This window comes from Varroa destructor, unplaced genomic scaffold (assembly GCF_002443255.2).
Source record: "Varroa destructor unplaced genomic scaffold, Vdes_3.0 BEIS01000004.1, whole genome shotgun sequence".
In the NCBI taxonomy this organism is placed as follows: Eukaryota; Metazoa; Arthropoda; class Arachnida; order Mesostigmata; family Varroidae; genus Varroa; species Varroa destructor.
Genome location: NW_019211457.1, coordinates 40,186,652 through 40,208,462, shown reverse-complemented (window position 1 = coordinate 40,208,462; position 21,811 = coordinate 40,186,652). Strand labels below are relative to the sequence as shown.

The window sequence follows — 21,811 nt, the reverse complement described above, 5'->3', positions numbered from 1 at the left end:
GGAACGCTCAAATATAAAGGGCAGCAAGCATCGATGGATAAGATGTTGACATTATCGACACATGAAAAGTGTTCCAGTAATAGCTAAAAAAAAGGCCATGTGCCCATTATCGAGTTTTTGTCACAAACACTTGCATAGGGTTAGTTGCAAGGGAAAATGAACGATGTTTGATAAATCAATAGGCTAGGTTAACTAATCGTCTATCCGATGAGCGGTGTCCCTGTTAGTTTAAAGGAGATGCCCTTTATAATCAACAACTAATAATAGCAAACAAGCTCTTGACCCCCTATTAACAAGCAATACAACTATATTGAGTATACTTTCAAGTGTTTAGATACATTTCTATTACATATTCATGATCAGTCCAGGTAATAGCTTTGAATACACTGACGATTTGTACCATATTGTTAAATATTTGTAAAAGGGCGCAGCAAAATATACGGGGCATTATTGCCGCCAGAAGTTTCAACACACAGTTAAAACGCATGCTCTGGTGCGTGGCATTTAACTTATTTGCCACTCGCAATGGGTTTAAATTGAAGTTGAACCTTCTCGTTGTACCACAGGACGGAGCTAGATACGACGGCACCATTATGCGAACATATAGTACCTATATATGTTCAGATATGGTTAATTTGATAAGTGAACAGGCACAAGGTTTGTCGGGTCTTGCAATAAGTTTTGACAGATTTCAAAAGAACCTACCAGCCAGCGCAGTGCGACTTTGTAGTAGTTCTTTCAAACATGCATAGTAAATACAGCCTAAAAAACTGCCTGACAAGAGATATTATGCATGTTTTGCTTGAAATGTTTAATCTGCCTGCCAGGGCGAATCTAGATGTCTGCTTGGGTGATTGCGTAACTTCGAAATCCTGTCTAATGTCTTCGCTAATCTTCTGATTAGCGAGCCTACAGGGTCGTTAATGTTATACACAGATTTCGGTTCTAAAGATTCTAGATTTTGAAAAATGGCTGTCTCTATTGCTCATCTCCGTTCTATCCGTTGTTGAAGCATAACGCTCCTCGTGTTATCGGATTCCGCACAGCTATAATGCTTGTTTACAAAAAAAATATGTTCAATATATGTTTCAGTATAGCACGCCTTTACTATTCGCCGACCTTGGATCAGATAGCTTCATTAGCTGAGTACAATATCATTATGTTACATTCGTTTTATAATGCGATAAAGCGTATGAACCAGTTCAGACTTTAGTGATAGGCTACATCTGATAAAATCGTATCGTCGTTTTGATATAAAGAAAGAATAAGGACGGAAGTAACGGAAAGCAGAAGAAAATAACGACAAAAAATAACACGGTTCGCGTAGGACTATCTGAAGGACAGGTTCAGGTAGCATTTTCCGCCCTGTTAACATACAGCCCAGCAGGAGATCTCTTGCACTCAGAACATTATCAAAAGTCAAAAGAGCGCTCGGTCGTCACGGAGTGAGATATAAACATAAAAACTAAATAGTTCGCAAAGGAGGATCGGTACATCAGGTGCATATTTCTGTTGAATACAACTAATATGAACAGAATAAGTACGATCCGAAGATAAGTTTTCTTCCTGATTCTCTCGTCGTAGGTCATCTCTTCTGACTGTCGACAATTTCAATGGTGTTGTTTGTAGATGTACCAGAAACATAAATGCAAAAGTTATTATAGACATGTTCATGTACGAATGCATAGTAATGCTTGGAGCGCGGCTTAAATGAGCTAAAACTTCATAGAAATAAGCTTCCGTTGAACAATAAGACTGACGTATAGAAGACAAACTGCCATTTGACCAGATGCGTTAACGCAAATACAGACCATTAGATAATATATGTACAAATACATGTACGGTGTCCCAATAGAACGTATATACTGTTAATGGGTCATAAGTCTGTTTGACAATAATAACTTAAAAACAAGGAAAATTTACTTTAAATTGTTATTGAAAGTACGAAAATGTAGCAGACATACACACACACACACACATCAGAAAGTTTCAGGCAGGCAGGTTCACCTATGCGGTTAACAATAATCAGTTAAAATATAGGTTTACATCAGATAGAATTGTTCAGAACGCAAAGTTTCGGACCAAGAAACCAAAGAACCAAGGACATCAACGATTTTCGCCGGCAAAGAACAAATGTTAAAAAAGGTATACTAGAACATCCCCAAAATCTGTAGCACAATCAAATTAACCGTCAGCCGCATTTAAAAACAGTACAAAAAAAAAACATATTTTAACAATCGTCCATTGTAGCAATATTATATATATATATATATATATATATATATATATATAGGTCATTTAAATCGATAAAGTTACATTCAAATAGAACTGAACGGACTTATCGATCAACTTAAAATCCGTATAACTACAGAGAATCACCACGTAAATTACTGGGAGGCAATGACGTGGCATTTTGAGTAAATAACGTTCTCTTACTTTGCTTAAATGTAACGGTCACCTACGCTGTAGGACCATAATGTAAGGGTGTATCTTAAAGAGAACCTTCCAAACAGATGACTTCTATAAAGAGAATACCGTTCTTGTTTCCTAAGGGTAAAAATAAAGTCCACGTCAAATAACCAACGATACTAAACGGTTTAGATGGAATAAAGGTAAGCCATAATAGCAAATAAAACGCTAATTGATGTTTATAAATCACTACTCAAAGTTATCGGCAATGTATTGGACAGAACGGTCATAATTTTGTACATATGCGACCGGCCGAAGGTTATACACGTACGTTTAATGTAGATTCGTTTACACATAAATAATGACTTTATAAATAAAAACTGAAGTTTGGGACACCCCGATGAGAAACAATAAAGCCTAGGCCTTAATCATATGTTCGAAAAGATGAACTTGAGTGTCCAAGAATTGCTTACAAATTCTTGCCAACACTCAAAGCTAGCTTCACGTTAGTCTTTTCGATTGAAAATATGATTTTCATCTAAAAATAGACGCGATCTACATGGAGTAAGTCGGCCAACCAATAGGCTCTACCTATTTAGGTGATGTCCGTCTGTTTGTTAGATACTAGTTATTATTTATGTAGTATATTGTTTAATATCGAACAAAGATATTAAACACGGACCAGAAGGTGAAAGAATGAAGAACGCCTAACACTTTGTTATACCTACTGCTAGCCTAGTCACTGAAAAACATGTCCAGTCTTGCTCGTGTATGATAAACATGTAGGCCGATACGCAGATCTACAATAACGTATCATTGTCACTAACATAATAATTGTTATTACTTTTAGTATAATTGACAATCTTCTATGTGTTCTTGTTTGCCTTATCGGTTTTATGTGTGTTTGCAGGTAATCACACCGCCTCCTACGTCATCCCGATCTTTGTCGCCGACATCATTGTCCCGTTTTCGATTTCGTTTCTGCTCAGCGTCACTGTCGTTGAATCGACAGGTTTCACGAGATTCTCCTACAGTGACCGAGCATCGTATTCGTACGTCGTACGGCAGCAGCCAGCGTTCAAACGCATCAATCACCATCCTTCGAGCACGCCGCAACGTTATTCGGTTGCTTGTGGTCGTCCTTTTATGCTTCGCCGCCTGTAATCTTCCCTTCCACGCACGTAAACTTTACCAGAACTGGGGCTCATCGTATGACGGCGCCCGACTGCCGTACGTCGTCATGACAATGGTAACTCATCTTATTCTCTACCTGAATTCGGGTATCAATCCATTTATTTATGCGCTCTTTTCACGCAATTTTCGTCAGTGTATGCGGGACGTGCTGCTATGCAGTATCCCAGCACTGAAGGGGAATACGACCACGGCGACGCAGCTTGGCACCTTTTCGACTAACGGTCACCTTTTCGATGAACGGCGTCGAAGTCGTTTGAATCCAGACAAGCAAGAAACTCATCAGCCTTCACGAAGAACGAGTTTCACATCTCAGACATTTGTTTGTCGCAGGGGTTCCTCGGTCGAAACGAATCGAACATCGAGAAGCAGCACTAAGAACTCATCTCAGAACGTTTAGTTGCTCATACGTAAGAACACTACAATAGCCTCGAGTAGCTTGTAAATAGGCATATCGTTGCGTTGGAAAACATTTCGTCCAGTTACTTGATGGCATTCACTAGGCTGTGTAATATATTACTCATACAGAACTTAGCAGTAGATCGAGTATACGAATTGGCAATTTCTGCTAAACTAATTAGGTAACCATGCCCTCCGAAGCTAAACAGGTCGTTGATTAGTTGAAGTTATGAAGTGCAAACAGAGAGGGAAAAAGAAAGCACAGGCAATGTATATATGTTTGAAAAAACGACGGTGTTTTTTGACAGGGCCGTAAGCGTACAAGCTCGGTACACTTAACTGAACAGCCATCTGACTGATAATAAGTTACATATACGCTATAATTCCACAGTCTGAAAATAGACATACAGTTACATATCTTAAAATGTGACTATTTACTCTAAGCTTTGCATTGTACACAATAGAAGATAAACAATTTTTTCATTTTCACTAAATTACACCTATATTCTAAATAGCTTTTTTAAACCTTATGTCCTTTTTAAACCTTAACATGTGACGACTGTCTTATAGCGTTTCTTGTTTTTATAGGTTTGTTTTTTCTTCTTTCAATTGGTATAGCGTTCGCTATAATTATGCAGCTTTAGGTTTGTGACAACGCTCATTTTCAGCACCCTTGTCGAGGGCTCCTATTATCAGTTGGCTGATGTTGAGTGCTAAGGCGCTATGTGTCGATTAAAATATCTTTATATAAAATGTAAAAAAGAAAACGATAATTCCATACAATATTATAACACAAACTCATAGTCTAGAACGCTAGGTCAACGGCACTGTTGAAAATAGCGGATATAGGAACTTTGCATGCGATCTGTATTGCAATGAAGACCTTCTCCGACCCGACAACACATCATATTCATTACCGTTTTTTTTGCATATGGCTCCCTCTCGTACCCTTTTAGAGTACATGCACATTTGGAATTAGGAAGAAAAATAAACTTTGATATTGCGCGTTAAAAAAATAGAGTAGATAACTTGGAAAAAATTGTCAGAAACGATCACCTTTCTGGTGAATCAATATCTCGAGTCTCTTTCAGCTTTGCGAACTTTCCGTACAAGACACGGGGTGCAAGAATTGGCCATTTTGTCCCTGGTGCTAATTCCTCGTTTGTCATAAATACGTTTCGAATCAATGTTTCAAATCTCCGTGCTTACTGATTAATTTGGGTCTTCTCAACATGAATGTTATATTACCAGGTATATTTGCAACTCGCTTAGGTACTGTTACTGTCAATATAGCCAACCCGTCGCGATCGGATTTCGAGAACACTGATAACATAGTACGTACACAAAAAAGAAAAACAAAAAAAAAGGTTAACTGATATTAGCTAGGTTAGATAGGTTGGTGAAGGAATACAACGTCGACGCTGAAGTTAACCTAAATCGATTTGTTACAGTAAGCCACAAATATATTTTCATAGCCAATTGCTTCTGTAAGACGACCGTGTCAGCGGGCATCTGTTCTTCAAAGTGTGCTTCGCGCGCTTGACGTCAAGCTCATGATACAGAATCGAAACTTACTTGTTGTTATTGTTGTTGTTGTTGTTAAGTTATTTTCAAGCATTTGAAGTCGAAAAGTATTGGATAATCGAATCAGCATTGTAACTGATCATTTTTTAATGCACAGCCTCGTCTGCGGGTTAATAATCACGCCTCGAAATAGCTTATCTGAGCGACCCAGGTAACTTTGTGCTTGTATCGTGCAGACATCTACATCCGTCTTCATGTTTACCCGATCGGTAGTAGGCAAGAGAATCCACTGGAAGTGAATTCGACGCTAGCGCTAGAGGTCGCTTCGGATGCCGATCTAACTAACCGACAATATCAACTGGCCCGCTACGACTATTTGATGGGTCATGTCAGTCTGCTAGCCGGTTACCAGCGTCGCGCCTGTCTTACAATGTCTGATCGTTCTATCTGGGCATACGCGTCGGCCTACGGGTTTCAGCTAAGGTACATGTCAAAAAGTAGGAACATTCCCAATACGAATGATATCAAGCTAACGAAGAGACTTGACGATGAAAGCACGCTTGGTAGTGGGTTCGTGGTACAACATCGATTATAGTCACTTAGAGCTCAAGGTCTCGGTTGATGACCAAACCGGGACGCTATTCATGTCAAGTGGAGTCGACGATCGACAGATCTTTCTACTCGGCTACCCCAACAACTACAATTCGGCCCCCAATTCATCAGCTGAGCGCTAACAATTGATCTCCTCGATATGGGGCTATCCTGCTTCATGGGCACATTGCGTTGTATATATGATGCCTACGAGGCCCTGTAAAAGTGTACAGATTATCGAATAACGAACGAAGGCAAATACCTGGCAGTGTAAATAGTTACTTTGTTCTATTAATGACTTGTACCAGCTGGCTAGACTAAGGTATCCTATGAATGTAGCTAGCAAGTCAAATGAATGGCTTTCAACTCTATTCAATAACATTGCTCGGTGGCCATTTAAGCTTGGGTTGCAGCTGCGGATGAGTGTTTTAATTTTTTTTACTTATTTTAGACAGCATATTGAATTAAATTTGTGTGCATTTGTCTACGGTCACCAATCATTACTTTGTTTATTCCCTTCTGTCGTCTGCTACATGCAAACACTTAATAATTTCTTTTTTTTTTTCCTGTCACATGGTAGAGGACCTTCACAGTAAATTTACCTGATCAGAAAACGCTTGCAAATCGTACCACTAAACAACACCTCAGCGTCAAACACGCGACGATTTTTTTCTCGACCTCATTTGTACTTCGAAACTTAACTGATACCTTTATTTGAATGCGTTCTCATAAACATCGAATGGCATCCATAATCAAGGAACTATTCCCTTCAAATCAGACTGACGCATAACACACATCTAGGTCTTGCAGTGTTTCAAGCTGATTTTATCAGTTGGTAGTATTTACCACAGGACTCGCACACGTTTGCGGTTACCATTCACGTGTAAAGCTCCACAGGATTTTGATGATGTGACAATGAAGATCTGTGATGTAAATAGAAATCACTACCGATTAATAAAATAAGGTACGTTGCTGTCAATGTTAAGTAGACTCGTTGTTTATGAGTACGTTTACAGCGCGATAGGAACAAGGATTTTTTCGACGACATGTCTCCCGTACAGATAGCTTACTTTACAAATGACCTTTTATACCGCCCTAGAGAACTGAATTGTATCTTCCTTTAGACAAAATCGATTATTTTTGATAATCCCTTGTAAAATGTATACAACATTCTCGGTTGTTAGTATACCATATAGCTTGCACTGGTCTAGCTCTTCTAAGACCTCTACCCCGCAACGAAGCTATACCGATCAGTTCGCAGTGTATTGGCAGTGTACATGTGCTATATACTCAGTGCAATATTACCTTCCTTTCATTATACAACTCCATATGCTGAAACGCAAATAAATCGAACACAGTCAACAGGCACCCCTACACGGACATCACATCTTCAAATGTATAGATACTTGTGTGCGCTGAGCGAAGTCTTTAGGTACATCTGTAATTGGTAAAGTTGTAAACATGTAAAGCACTAGAGCTAATGTAAATATCGGATCGATGATGAAAATAAAATACCTAAATTTATCACATAACGAGCTTCTGTTTAAATGCCTAATTATGAATAGATTGTGTCGATTGTCCATGTTGGCAATCGAAGTGGATGATGCTTATAAAATTACAATTGTTATACAATGTACAATTGTTGGCAAATAAACTTCTGCGTAAATAGAACTTAATAACAAGGACATGAGCCCGCATGGTGTCCGTGTTGCCTTAACTCGACTAGCCGATTCCGGTAAAGCAGCTGGTTTGCGTACGCGTAACCCATGACCGCAAACGTCATAGGCTAAATCTCATATATGATTTTCTCGCAATAGGCCCGTTGTTTTTTGTACTTTATTTCACTTGCGTCCCTGTCCTCTTACGTACTGCCAAACGCTGTTGTTCATGAGAAATAATGTATACAAAAGGGTAAGAGATACATATAGATGGCCGGCTCCAACAGCGGACGACGAATGTATGTCTTACATCATATAGTGACACGTGTCAAGTTTTATTTGGAATACTTGATAGAAAAAATAGTAATGTTATAAAAGTCCAGATGGCGCAATTGTGTCACCATTTCTAAACGATGAGGTCATCTACAGAGACAAAGCCTGGTGATCCTAGCCTACTCGAGCGCTCGACTCTTACAGGGCTTGAAAGATGACCCTAAGTGCTTAGTGGTCCATGTCAAAGGAAGAATCCTGCTTGCCAATAGTGACATGAGAGGGAAATATGTATATGCTAGAGGATTCTTTTTCCCCCTATGGGCCTGTTCGATTTCAAACAAATGTCTTATATGAAAATCAATGCAATTGATTTTGTCGTACGACTCGTTCGGAATCTACAAAGGGCATCAACTATGTTTCTACACGTATACTGCTAATCATGAATTCGCTGGCAGGCGCTCATTTATGGTGAGAAATTCTCATTAATAACAATAATTTATAAATTCCCCAAAATAATTTTCTGTAAAAAAATTCTGCACTAATTTAGATAACTGTTGAACCTGTCGCTATTAGTACGCGCCGCGATAAATATCATAAATAGAGACAGGACGAAACACGAAAATATTAAAAACATGAAATAGGCCTTTAGGGAAGAAAGAGAAATTTGAGCCAAACCAGCTTTAGCAACAAGTGATAGTAAAAGCGCGCGACCTTTTAACTTCAAGCCACTGCAGGAAGCGTGTCATAGAGATATCGAAAGTACTTCAGCGACATGTTACGCTGTCGCTTCGTTCTGTCTATTAAAACAGAGGTACATAAAAAAAAATTAGACTTTTCTGCGGCAGTTTTCATTAATAATGGTGAGATGAATGTCTGACGAAGAGGTTGCCTAGTCGAAGAAGACCTAGTTGACATAATTTCAAAAAGGTGCCATCTTAATATATCTATCACCTAAATCAATCGAGCTTAGGTTGTTTGTTCACGTTGTCAAAGCTTGATTTGAGTGCCTATGGGAGCATGCAGCATGAGTATCTATTACAGAAAGTAGCACAGCGAGAACGTTCAAGACCGACTGATGCTGACGATAGCACAATTCTGACGTGGTGCTGCTGAAAAGTAACTTAAATAGAGGTTCAATGAAGAGGAAATTAGCCTAAGTATTGAGGCGGAATAAAGTGTTGAACGTAAAGGAAAATATTATTTTTCCTGGCGTATTTCACGCTGAATAAAACGAAAGCAATTCGAAGATCAGCTATTGAAAAAAATGCAGCGTGCAATTATATCTCTATGGGGTTCACTTCAACGACGGACTTTACTTACCTTTTACGTTATCATATCATAATAAATACTCATTTGTGCATACATACACGTTAAGAACGAGTAATATAATTCTACTTCGATTAATTGTCGTATTCATTCAGTGATGCGCCCAAGTAGGTTGTTTTTGTCAAAATCGAAGACGAAGCATTAGCAGCAGAACGCGTTCGTACATTAAAAAAATTCAGCGTAGCTACCCCCGGAATCCCGCTAGAGCACAATGGCTCGTTGGCAAAGTTGTGGATATCAAATCTACTATTCTTATCAGTAATACACATCCACAGTGGTGCAGTGAGGCTGAGACCTTCGCCGAGGGAAATTTTTGCGCATTTTATTTTATTTAAACCGGTCACAGGACTACATCTTGGACATTATCAGTTATTTCAACCTATGGAGCCTTCGAACACGGAATCCGACAAATCGGGAGGAAGGTCCAGAAATGGACTCGCCCGAACGGTGAATAGTGAATCTGTCCTCATGGCCGCATGAAGTTTCAGTTTTTGTTTGGTGCTAACGTTGATGGGCATAAACATGCCTGTGTGAGAAGCAGGCCCGTTTCGGTGCTAGAGGTAGGAACACATTCACACGAGATCGAATGCTGGCGGAAGATTAAAACGCATATACGGATCGCTGAATCATCCATCAATAGGTACAGCAAGTGTGGAGGGCCAACATTGCTTTTCTGCCAGTATCCGATTTAATACTAATCTGAATAAGTAGAGATTTCTGCCCTTATTGTGTATCTTTCTGTTAAATACGACTTCCACCTCATGACACTTGGCTTGTTTTCTACTGTTTAGATTTGCTGTTTCTACAACAAGCTAGAAATGTAGCTGAAAACTTACGTACGAAAATACGCGTGACACACATTGATTAAATAAATAACATTAATAACACGTTATTGATAATTTTACATTGTAGCATAATACAAAGTGGGCTATTTTTGAAGCCATGGCCATGCCCTGCGGCCTTTCTTTAGACAATATAGGCAGTATGGAGCTTTTTGTCAGAGAAAAGGTCAGTATATAGTACTCGTTCGTCGAATTTTACCTCTGTAAGACGTGTGCTTACATCTACCCTTCATAGGATAAAAACAGTTGGATGTATTTGAATCCTAGATATAGGCTGAGTGGTAATCGATACTCTCGGCTGTACCAGCCTAACAGGGAGAAGACTAAATTCAGACTAGCGCTAGTTAATGGTTGGTACTTAACTTATCAATAAACTCTAGCTACATAGACAGACTGCTTTCCCGTGCTCTGGCTGTAACGATTATGTGCCTATTACAGCGACTTTTCCTCTTCGACGGTTTTGTTTAAGAGTTTTACCGAAATTAGACGCATGCTATCAGACACATTGTCTTTACATTCGCTTTATTGATCCATTCCGGCCTTCGTCGGCTCGGTACTAATACAGTTTATCCCTCGACAGGCTGTTCCAAGCGAATATATTCTTATTCACAGGTAATATAGGGGCTTTAGGCTTTAAGTAAAACACATAGTTACTAGTAAATGCTAAAATTGTGAGTAAATAAAAACATATCTCGATGAATTCAGAGCTTCCATCCGTGGGCCTAAACTATTTAATGATCATTTCCAAATTCAAATAGCTTTCCGCAGTAAGTGTTCGACAAGCGACGTTATTAGATATAATCTTGTTAAAATGTCGTTAAAGTACTTTTGAAAAAATTAACTTTTAAGAACACAGTCAACAGCTATTGAACAGGTAGAAACATATGGTTAGCTTGAACTCTACACAATCCTTTACCTGTTTACGGATATACCCTGATTGAGATGGATTAATGGAAGAGCGACTAGGTAGAGACAAGGTTATTCTTTACTACGAAGCGGTATTTCGCTGGCATTCGGAAAGTGGGTGGTAGGATTCAGCCTGAGCGTCAGACGTTGGTTGCTGTGACGCATCATTAGCATACGCAAGAAAGGTAACGTGCTACTACAAAAAGGGTTTTGGCCGCTAAATAGTAAGTTCTCGATATTGTATAGATTATACCTGATGTACAGAGCGTAGATTAATGAAAAGTGTAAGGTACTTGCATCCGATAAGCACGTAACGCATGGACAACCCCTGCGGCCTGCAGCTATATGGGCCTGTGAGGTACTAAGCAGTCGTGGACTGCACTTCTTAATGAAGACTTTTTTTCGGAAATTGACTTCTCACTCTTCCAAACGAGATTAGGGCATTTGACTGATACCTACGGCTTATATGCTATGGCATATTGCAGGAAGGTTGGCTACTTGTAGACACATAGGGCGTTATTGGGGGCTAATGGCACCAACAAAGCTGCATTGAGAAACCAGGGTAGACCGGAAAGACGCAGTTCGGTAAACATCGACTTTGGTCGAGGTTCATGGAGTTGAAAATGCGGCGACACAAATTAGATTTGAAATGATTTTAACTTAAATGTATTTGAAACCAGTTTAGCGTGCAGCGATAAGTATATTTTAATTAAAAAATAGTTCTCCTTCATTTCATGGGCGGACAGAGGAAGTGCCAATCTTGACTTCCCGACTATGCTGTCTGCTGCTTCTGCTATGCTGGCACGGTCATTTCGACCATCCTATTTCATGCCGCGTCATCTTACAACAAGATCTTGACGTTCTCCTCCTTTAAAAAGACACCCTTTCAGTCCACTCCCATCGGTAGAGGTTCCCATATTCCTAGCACACAACTGTTCACCCGTCAGTAATAAGTGGGAAGTCCCTTTGTTTGACGTTTGGAGCAGCTACCATTACCTCTGCCCCGGCCTTCCTGTCACCTTCTCCAGCCTTGGCGACAAGCCTAGCCCGATCGAAAGTTCTAATCGTTAGCAAGCGTAATAATCTCCTATAGTTCTCAAGGGACAACTGTGTGGTCGTGACTCGAGTTCGAAGTGCGGCTTGTGGGTTGAACGAAAACTGGAAAAAGTGGGGTCCTTCCAATGGCTATCGTGGTTTGACTACCACCCACTTTATCGAGAAAGCAAGACGACCAGGAACTGCTCGGATTTCTGATGCCGCCGCCGCCGCCGCCGCCGCCACCCTTACTCGTTCAGTTAGTGAATATCTGCTTCTGCTGGTTTGTATGCGGACGTTAGCTACCCAGCAAGGCAAAACAGTGGTAATAGTTCTCTTTCTAGTTACTGAGCGGAGAACGAAACAAACTTGTGAAAATTCAGGAATCTAAAGGGCAAAGAAGTGTGCAAGGTCAGAGAAATACTTAAAGATAAAGATAAAATTATATGAACCCTAGCATGATACTACGTCGACTTGTTCATACTTTTAACCACCAATATCTTAGCGATATGCTTTTTATATACGAATATATTATTCTCGTTGGCTTTTTGAATTTCATTGCCTCACGCTTGTCACTCCCTATTCAAAGGAAAACAGCTAGAGTTACGCTGATAAACTCCTCGTACATGACTTAGTTCCTGACTTCCTGCTACATATGTCAATGAAATTTCATTTATTAAATAAAATCATGTCTTTTAGCAACAATCTTCAGGAACTCTGATGTCGCACATTTATCTTAACGAAGCAGTCGCAAGAGACTGAAGAACCTACAATATGGTCGTATCGCAGATTATCTAAACTACAATTGCAGGGATTGGGTTGTTCGTACAGAAGAACAATGTCAAACCGCTGAAATGGCTCTAAATGTGTCTAGAGACATTAAATGCTATTGTAAGTTGCAAGCTCGTCCTTTCAGTCCAGCACTACCTCTTTTATGCTTTCCCTTTTTTTGTTTTTTTTTTTTTATCCATCTTCTAGTACCGTCGATCTCAGAAGCAGCAGCAATGTGGTTGGTGACTTGTTATTTTTGCACTTGCGCCATTCCCTTTCCAACTTGAAGGTCGTGTTCCTTGATGTCGCTTCATTTCGTTAACCAGGCGACCCTGGAGTACAAACCCCGCCCATTTTTACTCTCTTCTGTTCGATGGGCATTTGCGTAGTTTTCAATACAGCATCCCGCTACCGACTCTGAAGGCGACGGACAGACCGAGCGAGGTTTCATTGTTGTCGCAGTAAAAATAGTGGCCCTGACCGAAACCGGCCCTGGGCTAATAACAGCCTCGATGTTAGCGCTACTCTTCCGTGGCATGCCTTTCGAATTTTTCATTGTCCAAAACAGAGCATTCTAGAACAGCAGCTGCAGCAGACGACAGAAATCTCCAGAAAGAAATACTGAGATTTGGAATCATTCCTCATATCGGCAAGTGATCAAGGCGAAATAATACAATGGAAGGTGGCTCTGTCTCCATTATCAGGCACAGTGCTAAACAACACACGTCGCCAAAATTGTAGCAACTGAGTGTAGTATCTGTTTGTATTGGCCACAGGTGTGCAACCGCTTGGCCTCAGAGACCAATAAACACGCTCACATCCATCCTAGAAAGACAGGCTATCACGGCAGTTTAGGCTTTTTACGATCCTTAGTAAGGAACCAGCACACTCGCTCCTTTGTAGGATCTGACGGCATCACTCGTTAGCCGTGGCCTTTCGGGGAGTACTTGATTTCTGACGACACAATTTGGAACACGCTAGCGTCTTCGTTAACCTAAAAGGTAGAAGCACAAGGGACGGGCTTCGCAAAATAACATACGGTCGAGAATACCGCAAACAAGCAGGGAGACCGTCAACAAGAATGGCAGGATTTTTCTGAACGATATATCCAACGTAATTGTTTTAAAGCCCACGGACGATTAGATCAATCTAATGATGCCTTTAATTTACCTTATTTTCAGTACACCGCTTCGTATTCCGCGGAAAAGTTGAATATAGCTTGGATACCCAGCTCTTTTGGCAGAACACTGCGATGAAAGCCGATGTCCAGTATGAACCTATGCAGAGACGAACACAAAGCTGATTCACTAATAGACGAGTGCCTAAGTCAGTAAACGGCCCTGTAATCGAATCTAATCCTGAACTCAATTAGCATAATATAACCAGCGAAAAGTTCTTACCCTTCCGGCTAAGGGTTTATCTAGTGAGAAGCCTTCAATGGAACGCAGTTTTGAGTTCCTTTAGATCGAGAATAAAGGCCGCTCTGCAAATATATTGATTCCATCCAGAAATAACTGGAAACAGTGAGCGCTACTGAGTGTTACTGAATGAGCAAAACCAAACGCTCCTCCAGATTTACCGATCCTCTGGAATAGTGCAGTTAAGATACGACGGCCTATCTCTTTGGACGAATGGGCTTATACACCGTATCAGCCAGCATGAACGATTAAGGTGTGTTTTGTGCATGGATGTATGTTATATGTTTCAAGTTCGATACTGCTGTATATGTATTTAAAAAATTCCGTATATCAAGCTTAAAACGTTGGTTTGACGGCTAGCCACGGGTTAGTAAGCATTCATCGCAGCTAAGGCTATGTCTCTACAGTATCTCGTGATTTTGTTAGTAATATACATAAGTTGGAATTATTCACTATTTTTTTAAGTTGAGCTCACGAAGTTGTTCGATTAGAAAATGCCGTAATGTTCCATATTAAATCCTATAGAAAATTTTTAGTAAGAATAGAGGGTCATTTGTGAATGCCTATTCGCTTCGCAGATGCGTGTATTTCGTGGGGGTGTTGATATTTCCAATTTTAAATTCGTATAACACATATATGTGTTATACGAATTTAAAATTAAGTTTCCTTTTCATTTTCATTAAACTTTCCTTTCAATTGGGACCTTTAGGCATTTGTGAGAAATGATTTCTCCCTCTTCGCACCTGACAGTGGGCGCAGAAGGGCTTTTATCTAAAAAGCGTTTTTACTCTTACTATTAATCATAATAATTAGAGATTCCTTTTTATAACAGTGGTCACCCAATAGTGTTTAGTTCAGCAGGTTCAATATATGGCTACAAGAGGGACGATCAGTACATAATCAAGCAAAAGCAAGAACTTTAATACACCGAAAAGCTCTACCGTTGAGAGGTTGGTGTATATTTTGCTGGTGTATGTACAGCTTGGCAAGCAGTGGGCAAACTAACTAGGTTCGGCTGCAGGAGGATACTACGACGGCTGGTTTATCAATCTCTTAAAAAAAAATTGGAAATCTTTTCCTCTTTACCCTCAATTATCTAAAGGCTATTTAATCTATCTCAGCGGTTCTTACGAAACGGAGAAGAATCGCTTTAAATAGATAAGAATGGTCTCGTAGTAATGGTTCTGTTACCTTTTGTAAAGGCGGTGAATTCAAGGACGTCACCCAATGGCGGTAACGGTCCATTGTCTGGCAAAGCCAGTTAGTATCTAGCAGCTACTAGAGAAATCCACCACGAACAGTTAGGATGCCTGGCAAACAGCTTTCTATGATGGTATGTCAGGGTGCTCACGAAAGCAGGTTACGAACCTGCTAGATTGTCAATCAAGGGGGACCGTTGATCGATTAGACAGAGATATAAAGGATGTTACCTAACGTTCTCTTTAGCTAGAATAGTGGTATGGAAAATTATGGTATCCATTATATTTCAGCTGGCTTAGGACTGCTAGTTGGCCACTTCATAAAGTGGCCAACTTTCCAAACGAGAGACTAATAATAATCAACTGCAAGAACTTCGGTGACAGAAAGTTGTGCGCTAGCGGCGGTAGCCCATGCCGCAATGTCCGTTGGTGGTCCCATGCCTACTTAAAACGTCCATACAGCCATCACTCTAAAATCTATCCTGCTTTATCATCGTTTTGACCCCTCTGGGTCGAATGTTAAGCTCCCCAGGCAGCCCACAAACATTTAGATCGTCTTTTGCTTCACGTGCTGCCCCCCCTATCCTCCAGCAAGCACCAGCTCCCCGCAGATGCAGCTAAACTATCAGTCGATATGTTATATGCTTTCGAACATTGTACTTTATATGAATCGTATGCGTATGCTTAGCTAACGCCGGTAAAACCGAAAATAGGCTGAATGAGATCACATACTTCATCCATGCGTCAGAACCCTCCTACAGCATTACTGTGAGTGGGTTTTTCGCAGTCAGTACAAAATTACCTTTTCGCAGTACTCCTCACATCGGATTTGGCTTTAGTATCCTATCCTAACAGCTGTTGTTGTAAGTTATAAGTAAGTGGGGGGTTATGTGCCCTCCATTTTTACGTATGTACTGTACGTGGTGTCTCAAATTTTCGTTTTTAGGGTGTTATTAATCGGAAATCATTTTTGAAAAGGAAACAAAAATGTTGTTGGGGTATGAAAGTGTAGCAGAAGTATGAAGGCAATATTGCAGAGTTTCGTACAGGTTCATCTACGCGACTTGCAATTACTAGGACACAAAATACGTTTGAAACGGACGGAACTGTTTCAGTTGTTGCCAGACAACATTTCGAAGTATTTAACGAGCTTCATTAGCTGCGAAAAAGTACTAGACAGTCATTGCAGAAAATTGAATAGGCTTGGTATCAGCTAATCGAGTGTCTATCGCAATTTAGGGTGCCACAAGTTTCACTCTAGTACACTACATACACAGTATTCGACATAATTGCTTTACCGGACAACTAGAAATGTACATATTACGCAGCAACGCCACACCCAAGATTGCCAAAAGTTTGGTGTGTGGTGCAACATTTCAAATAACTTTCACTAACTGATGAAGTTATATTCTGTGATATATGAAAAATGTGTGGGAGGACTTTACTAGAGGTTGTCGGAAACGTTCCCTAAAAGTAAAGTCCTTCCGTTTCTGCTATCATCGTAATCTAAACGCGTACCTTCTAAATAGATGGGTTATATTTATTTAACCTGTATACACCTATTTAGGGACATGTCCCTAATTATTATTAGTAAAAAGAAACTTAATCTTTATATACATATATATATATATATATATATATATATATATATATATATATTAGTTTCTCAACCTTTGGAGCATTTTCGCTTGATATAAGCTCGCGGAAGTTAATATATTATATTAGCAAAAGGTACTATATAAGCAATGGTAAAACGAAAGACTTTTCGATCATATGAGCCACACACGTCAATACAGATGAGAATAGTTACTCTACATCAAGTAAATGTTCCCTGATAAAATTAACCTGAACGAACACTCATGCGACTTATTTAAGGTAGCGCTTGCGAGAGCGGTGATAAAGTATCCGATGTAAGTTGCTAGTTCTAAAGAACTTTGTTCCGTGTAATTGATGACTCCCTTAGTATCATTTGTTTCAATTTCGACAGTGTGCATTTTCGTCACTGCATACAAGGCCGTCTACTTCTCGAGGTATTCTATTTTACTTTTACACGGAACGCTTGTTCTTGAAGCTCTACGTTGATGCCATATCTGCTTATTGAACTACGTGCGACCGTCGTCTGTATTGCATCTGGTCTTCGCTATCTGCCACTAGGATGCGTACCTATGGGCTCCAGTGAGATTGAGCCTACTTCAAAAACTAACGCTGATGGATCCTCGTACGGATTCAAACGTATGTAAGGATCTTATCTGACACTGATTAGATGGCGGATGGAGGGTACACAACGTCGATCAGCAGTGTTGCCATGCTATCCTGTTGGGATGCATTAACCGCCTGTCAGGATCCACTGACAAGCATTTTGGAACATGTATTAGTATCGCCTTCGTGAAGAAGCTGCATTTGCTACTTGGAGACTTGACGACGCCCATCGAGAACTATTTCGGGTGCCTCAATCAATTGAGGCCATCGCTCAAGTGCGTAGTGCTAGGCTGTCGTCAACAACGAGCAATTTCTCCCAACATCTCCCATTAAATATCACTAGATTATTGTCGTAACGATCATTTCGCAACGGATCGTGTTTGTCGACGGACGGATCGATTTGAAACAAATAAAAACATCGAGAACGGTGTAGATTTATCACTATGACTGAAACTACTCAATATTTTGAAATAGCTCTTCGATAAATGTAGTAAAGTAAGTTAGCTTTCAGTTAGGTTAATTTCACCGAATTATACGATCTGTACAATCAGTTTCGGATAGAAACTTTACCGAAGCAGTAGAATAGTAGAAATAAAGTAATACACTATGATGTTTTTTTTTGTTCAAATACACTGCTCCTGTAGTAGATATCGATGATGAGTTTTGATTCTTTCAAGTGGCACAAGTACTCGATAGTGATCAAAGAACTGCTCGAGACTCACTGGTGTAGAATTCAGCATTAACGTCAATTGAGCTTCAAAGAACCAATGTGAGCAATAAAGTTAACGATTATTGGGCTTCTTAAGTGAAGACACGAGTGATCTTTGTTCCAATCCCGTAGCAAACAAGATGTACGATACAGGACGACTAGATCGGTTAAAAGGTACATAGCTAACACTCGATTCGTGGCGCTCCTCTGAGGATACTCATGACGCTTTTCGGACGTCTCCTAGTCCAAGTCAAGTATTAGCTGAAACTATGTTTGCTATCTAAGTAAAAACAAGGAAATATGGCGTGTCGATAGACCAACAAGGAACGTCCTACTGACGTTGTTTTTCTTTAAAAACAAGACTCTACACGCGCAAATGGTGAACAATCATCGGGCGATTTACATTTTTTTATTCGATAACGAACTAGTTCTAAGGCAATATGTCACAGACACAGACAAATACGAAATCAGATGTGAGCCTCCACGGTATTTCCCACGTAAAATCAGCTTCGTTTGGTAGTGGTTATTAGGTTAGGAGGGTCGGCTGAGCCCTTCAACAATGCAACAGTCCTGAATAAACGCTGTAACGAAGCACAACAAAAGTGGGTTATCAAACACAATTTGACCCGGTCATCGTCGAACCCCAACTGAGACATAATAGCAAAAACAGATTTGATACAAAAATAGGCTAACAAGCTCGTTGGTGAAAGTATCTGTTTGCATGCTCGCTTATTTTCGATGCCAGAGCACGCAAAACTATTATACTGATACAAAATAATTCCCTTAAATTAGGTCCGAAGAGCATTTTCGATTTTTTTTTTGGTAGGACATACGCTTAATTCGTCGATATTCCCAGCTAAGTAAGGCCATAGTTCGAACAGAAGGTTTGACCGTGAGCAGCGAACTTGTGGATAATTCTTATAGAAAAATACGATACAGTAACGCTTTTTTCCCTCGTTTAATGAAATTAGGTGTGCAGTATCTAGCTGCTGTACGCGCTAGCTAAATTTCGAGTGGTTACAAATTAGCAGGACATCTTAAGTTAACCTGTATACCTGATGTTGTGGATAGCCTACATCTAAAATTCCGAGCCTACTCGAGGTGCTCAAAGCGAACATTTTCGAATGCTCGTTTTCAGGTTACGCACAGAATACGGGTCACCTTTTGATCGTGCTGATAATGTTGACTACGATTGTTAAGCATGACTAGATATAGGAACAAAACATACCGTTAGCAGACAGCTAAAGCATTTTTATTTAGATGGGTTAATACAGTCATTATCTTTTTAAACATTTTAGTGTTTTCAACGGTATATTTTTTGTGTGAGCTCAAAGCTACTCACCAAAGATTAGTGGAATATATAGCATAGATCGAGTATATATTGTGAAACTGTACTTATAGTTTCGATTTTGTAAAGTTTAGTTCAGTTTCAAGTTTTTGATAAACTTAACTTGTTCTATAATTGCTAACATTGTACAAATTCAACACCTACTTTATTACAACACCTACTTATAAACAAATGGTCGCCTCTATTTACACATAGTTCTTAAAAACAATCGGCCATCTTTAGTGGACGATCTTTTTAGTGAACTCTTTAGGAAAATACTATCATTTCGGCTACGTCGCCTGAATATATTATATTGCCTTTGATCTTATAGTAATTCTTACCTCTTTATGCTAACTTTTCTGCGTCTGATACTTAAAATTTGCAATTGATATTATTTTGTAGAATATGATCTTCATTTCATATGATCTTAATTTGTAGAATAGGCGGTCTGCCTTTTCGAATAGCTATAAAACAGGACGCTGTGTTAGTGTTGAAAATGTCTAAACAAAGCTGATCCAAGTGTGCCTTATATCGCACGTCGTCCTTTAATGATTCTTGTAGCTTTCCGATGGGGATGTGCTTTCCAATTTCGAGCGTAAAGGAAGAACGTAGTATAAGAAATAACTCACATGCGGAAGGAAGAATTGGTAGTGGAAAACCGATGTAGTTCGCTCTAGATAATTAAGCTGAAGACTATCGGAGACTTGGGCTAGGAGCCAGTCAATAAGGGAATCTCAAAATATTTCCGACTGAAACATGCGTCAGCATATTGACTACAGATTAATAATCAATCCGGAATATAATCTATGGACAAAAAGGTTTTAAATATAACTGCTACTCTTTTTTAAAAGTATTAACAGATATTCCAAATGATCTATACAATCTACCGGTGATATTAGGGGGCAGTTTATTTATTCGGGTATTCATTTTCATAGCTCTAATCGCTGCTTTTTCTTTGTTGTAACAAACTTTTTTAAACTGGCTAGCTTATCTCAGCGGACTTCTCAGGCCCAGTGCATCGAATAGCTTATAGATGATAAAAACGCAATGTCCGTTAAAGGTTTAGCTGTCAACTACACTGACAGTGTGCCCAAACATTGATGCTCTCAATCGGAAGGCACCAATTAACACATGTTCGGAAGGGCGTAGGATTCGAAGTTGTTTCCTCGCTGGCACGCTTGATAAGGAAGTGCAGAGGCCCGCAATACCTTCAAAATATTTCTCTGGTAATTAACTACGGAACCATTGGCAGCATACTCAATGTGCTAATGATCCTTCTTACATTCTTCCCCTCTGCCCGTTTCTCTCCCAGTTCAGAAGAAGCAAAGGGGTACTTTAAGACGAGGTGCTATAAATGTACAGGATTTTAGACCCGCACCTGACATGTTTAGCCTTGATCGCAAAAGCATCTACGAAATATCGGATTTGACCTCCGTTCGTTAAATACGTGTACAAGTTTATTTTCGACACTCGTTTGAAAGCTACTACATATGAGTCAATGATCTTCACAGCACGCGTCGAACCCATAACGTATACGATAATTAGAGAAATTATAAAAACATCGGTAATCGATGTTCTTTGACAAGTTAACTCTAAATTGCGCACTTCCGACGACTCAATGTCTCGGAATCTTGCCGCAAACTAGTGTATTTCGCTGGAGGATCATCGAACAACGCGATCGGAATATACGTACTGGAGACAACAAAAGCCATTATGAGTAGTTTTAGGCGCCCAAATTTTTACTTTTCTACCCAATTCAGGATGGAGGATAATTGTATATCATTATTATAAGGCTTTGGACAGATCTGCAGTGGGTTACAGCTTTGATGCGGAACATTATCTTATCATTATAGTAACTTCTACGAATAAAGCTGTGTTTTGGCTTAAACTTACCTCCAAGATCGCTTTGTTTTGCCTTAATTATACCTTAATCATCCTATGCCCGTAAGGATCGTTCTGCCATAGTAAAGACAGATCAAGATCACTCTGAGGATGTTGTGATTGATCCCACCCTTCAAATTGGATCATGCGAAA

The 21,811-nt window shown here is 39.7% G+C and overlaps 2 protein-coding genes across 10 annotated transcripts in view; one reads left to right on the top strand and one right to left on the bottom strand.

Annotated features, from left to right (window-relative positions):
• TrissinR (Trissin receptor) overlaps window positions 1–7,093 on the top strand; it is a 46,013-nt gene extending 38,920 nt beyond the window's left edge. For all 9 annotated transcript variants that reach the window (XM_086987182.1, XM_022804064.2, XM_022804063.2 and 6 more), the window contains one exon: window positions 3,320–7,093. In XM_086987182.1, coding sequence (XP_086843308.1) covers window positions 3,320–4,000 — 681 coding nt within the window. In that variant the 3' untranslated portion in view covers window positions 4,001–7,093. The remainder of the gene's footprint in view (window positions 1–3,319) is intronic.
• Window positions 7,094–21,369: 14,276 nt separating this feature from the next.
• Window positions 21,370–21,811, bottom strand: part of LOC111249062 (cytoplasmic dynein 2 heavy chain 1-like) — a 16,399-nt gene continuing 15,957 nt past the window's right edge. The window contains exon 15 of the mRNA XM_086986800.1: window positions 21,370–21,469. Within this exon, the coding sequence (XP_086842926.1) occupies window positions 21,370–21,469 (100 nt within the window). The remainder of the gene's footprint in view (window positions 21,470–21,811) is intronic.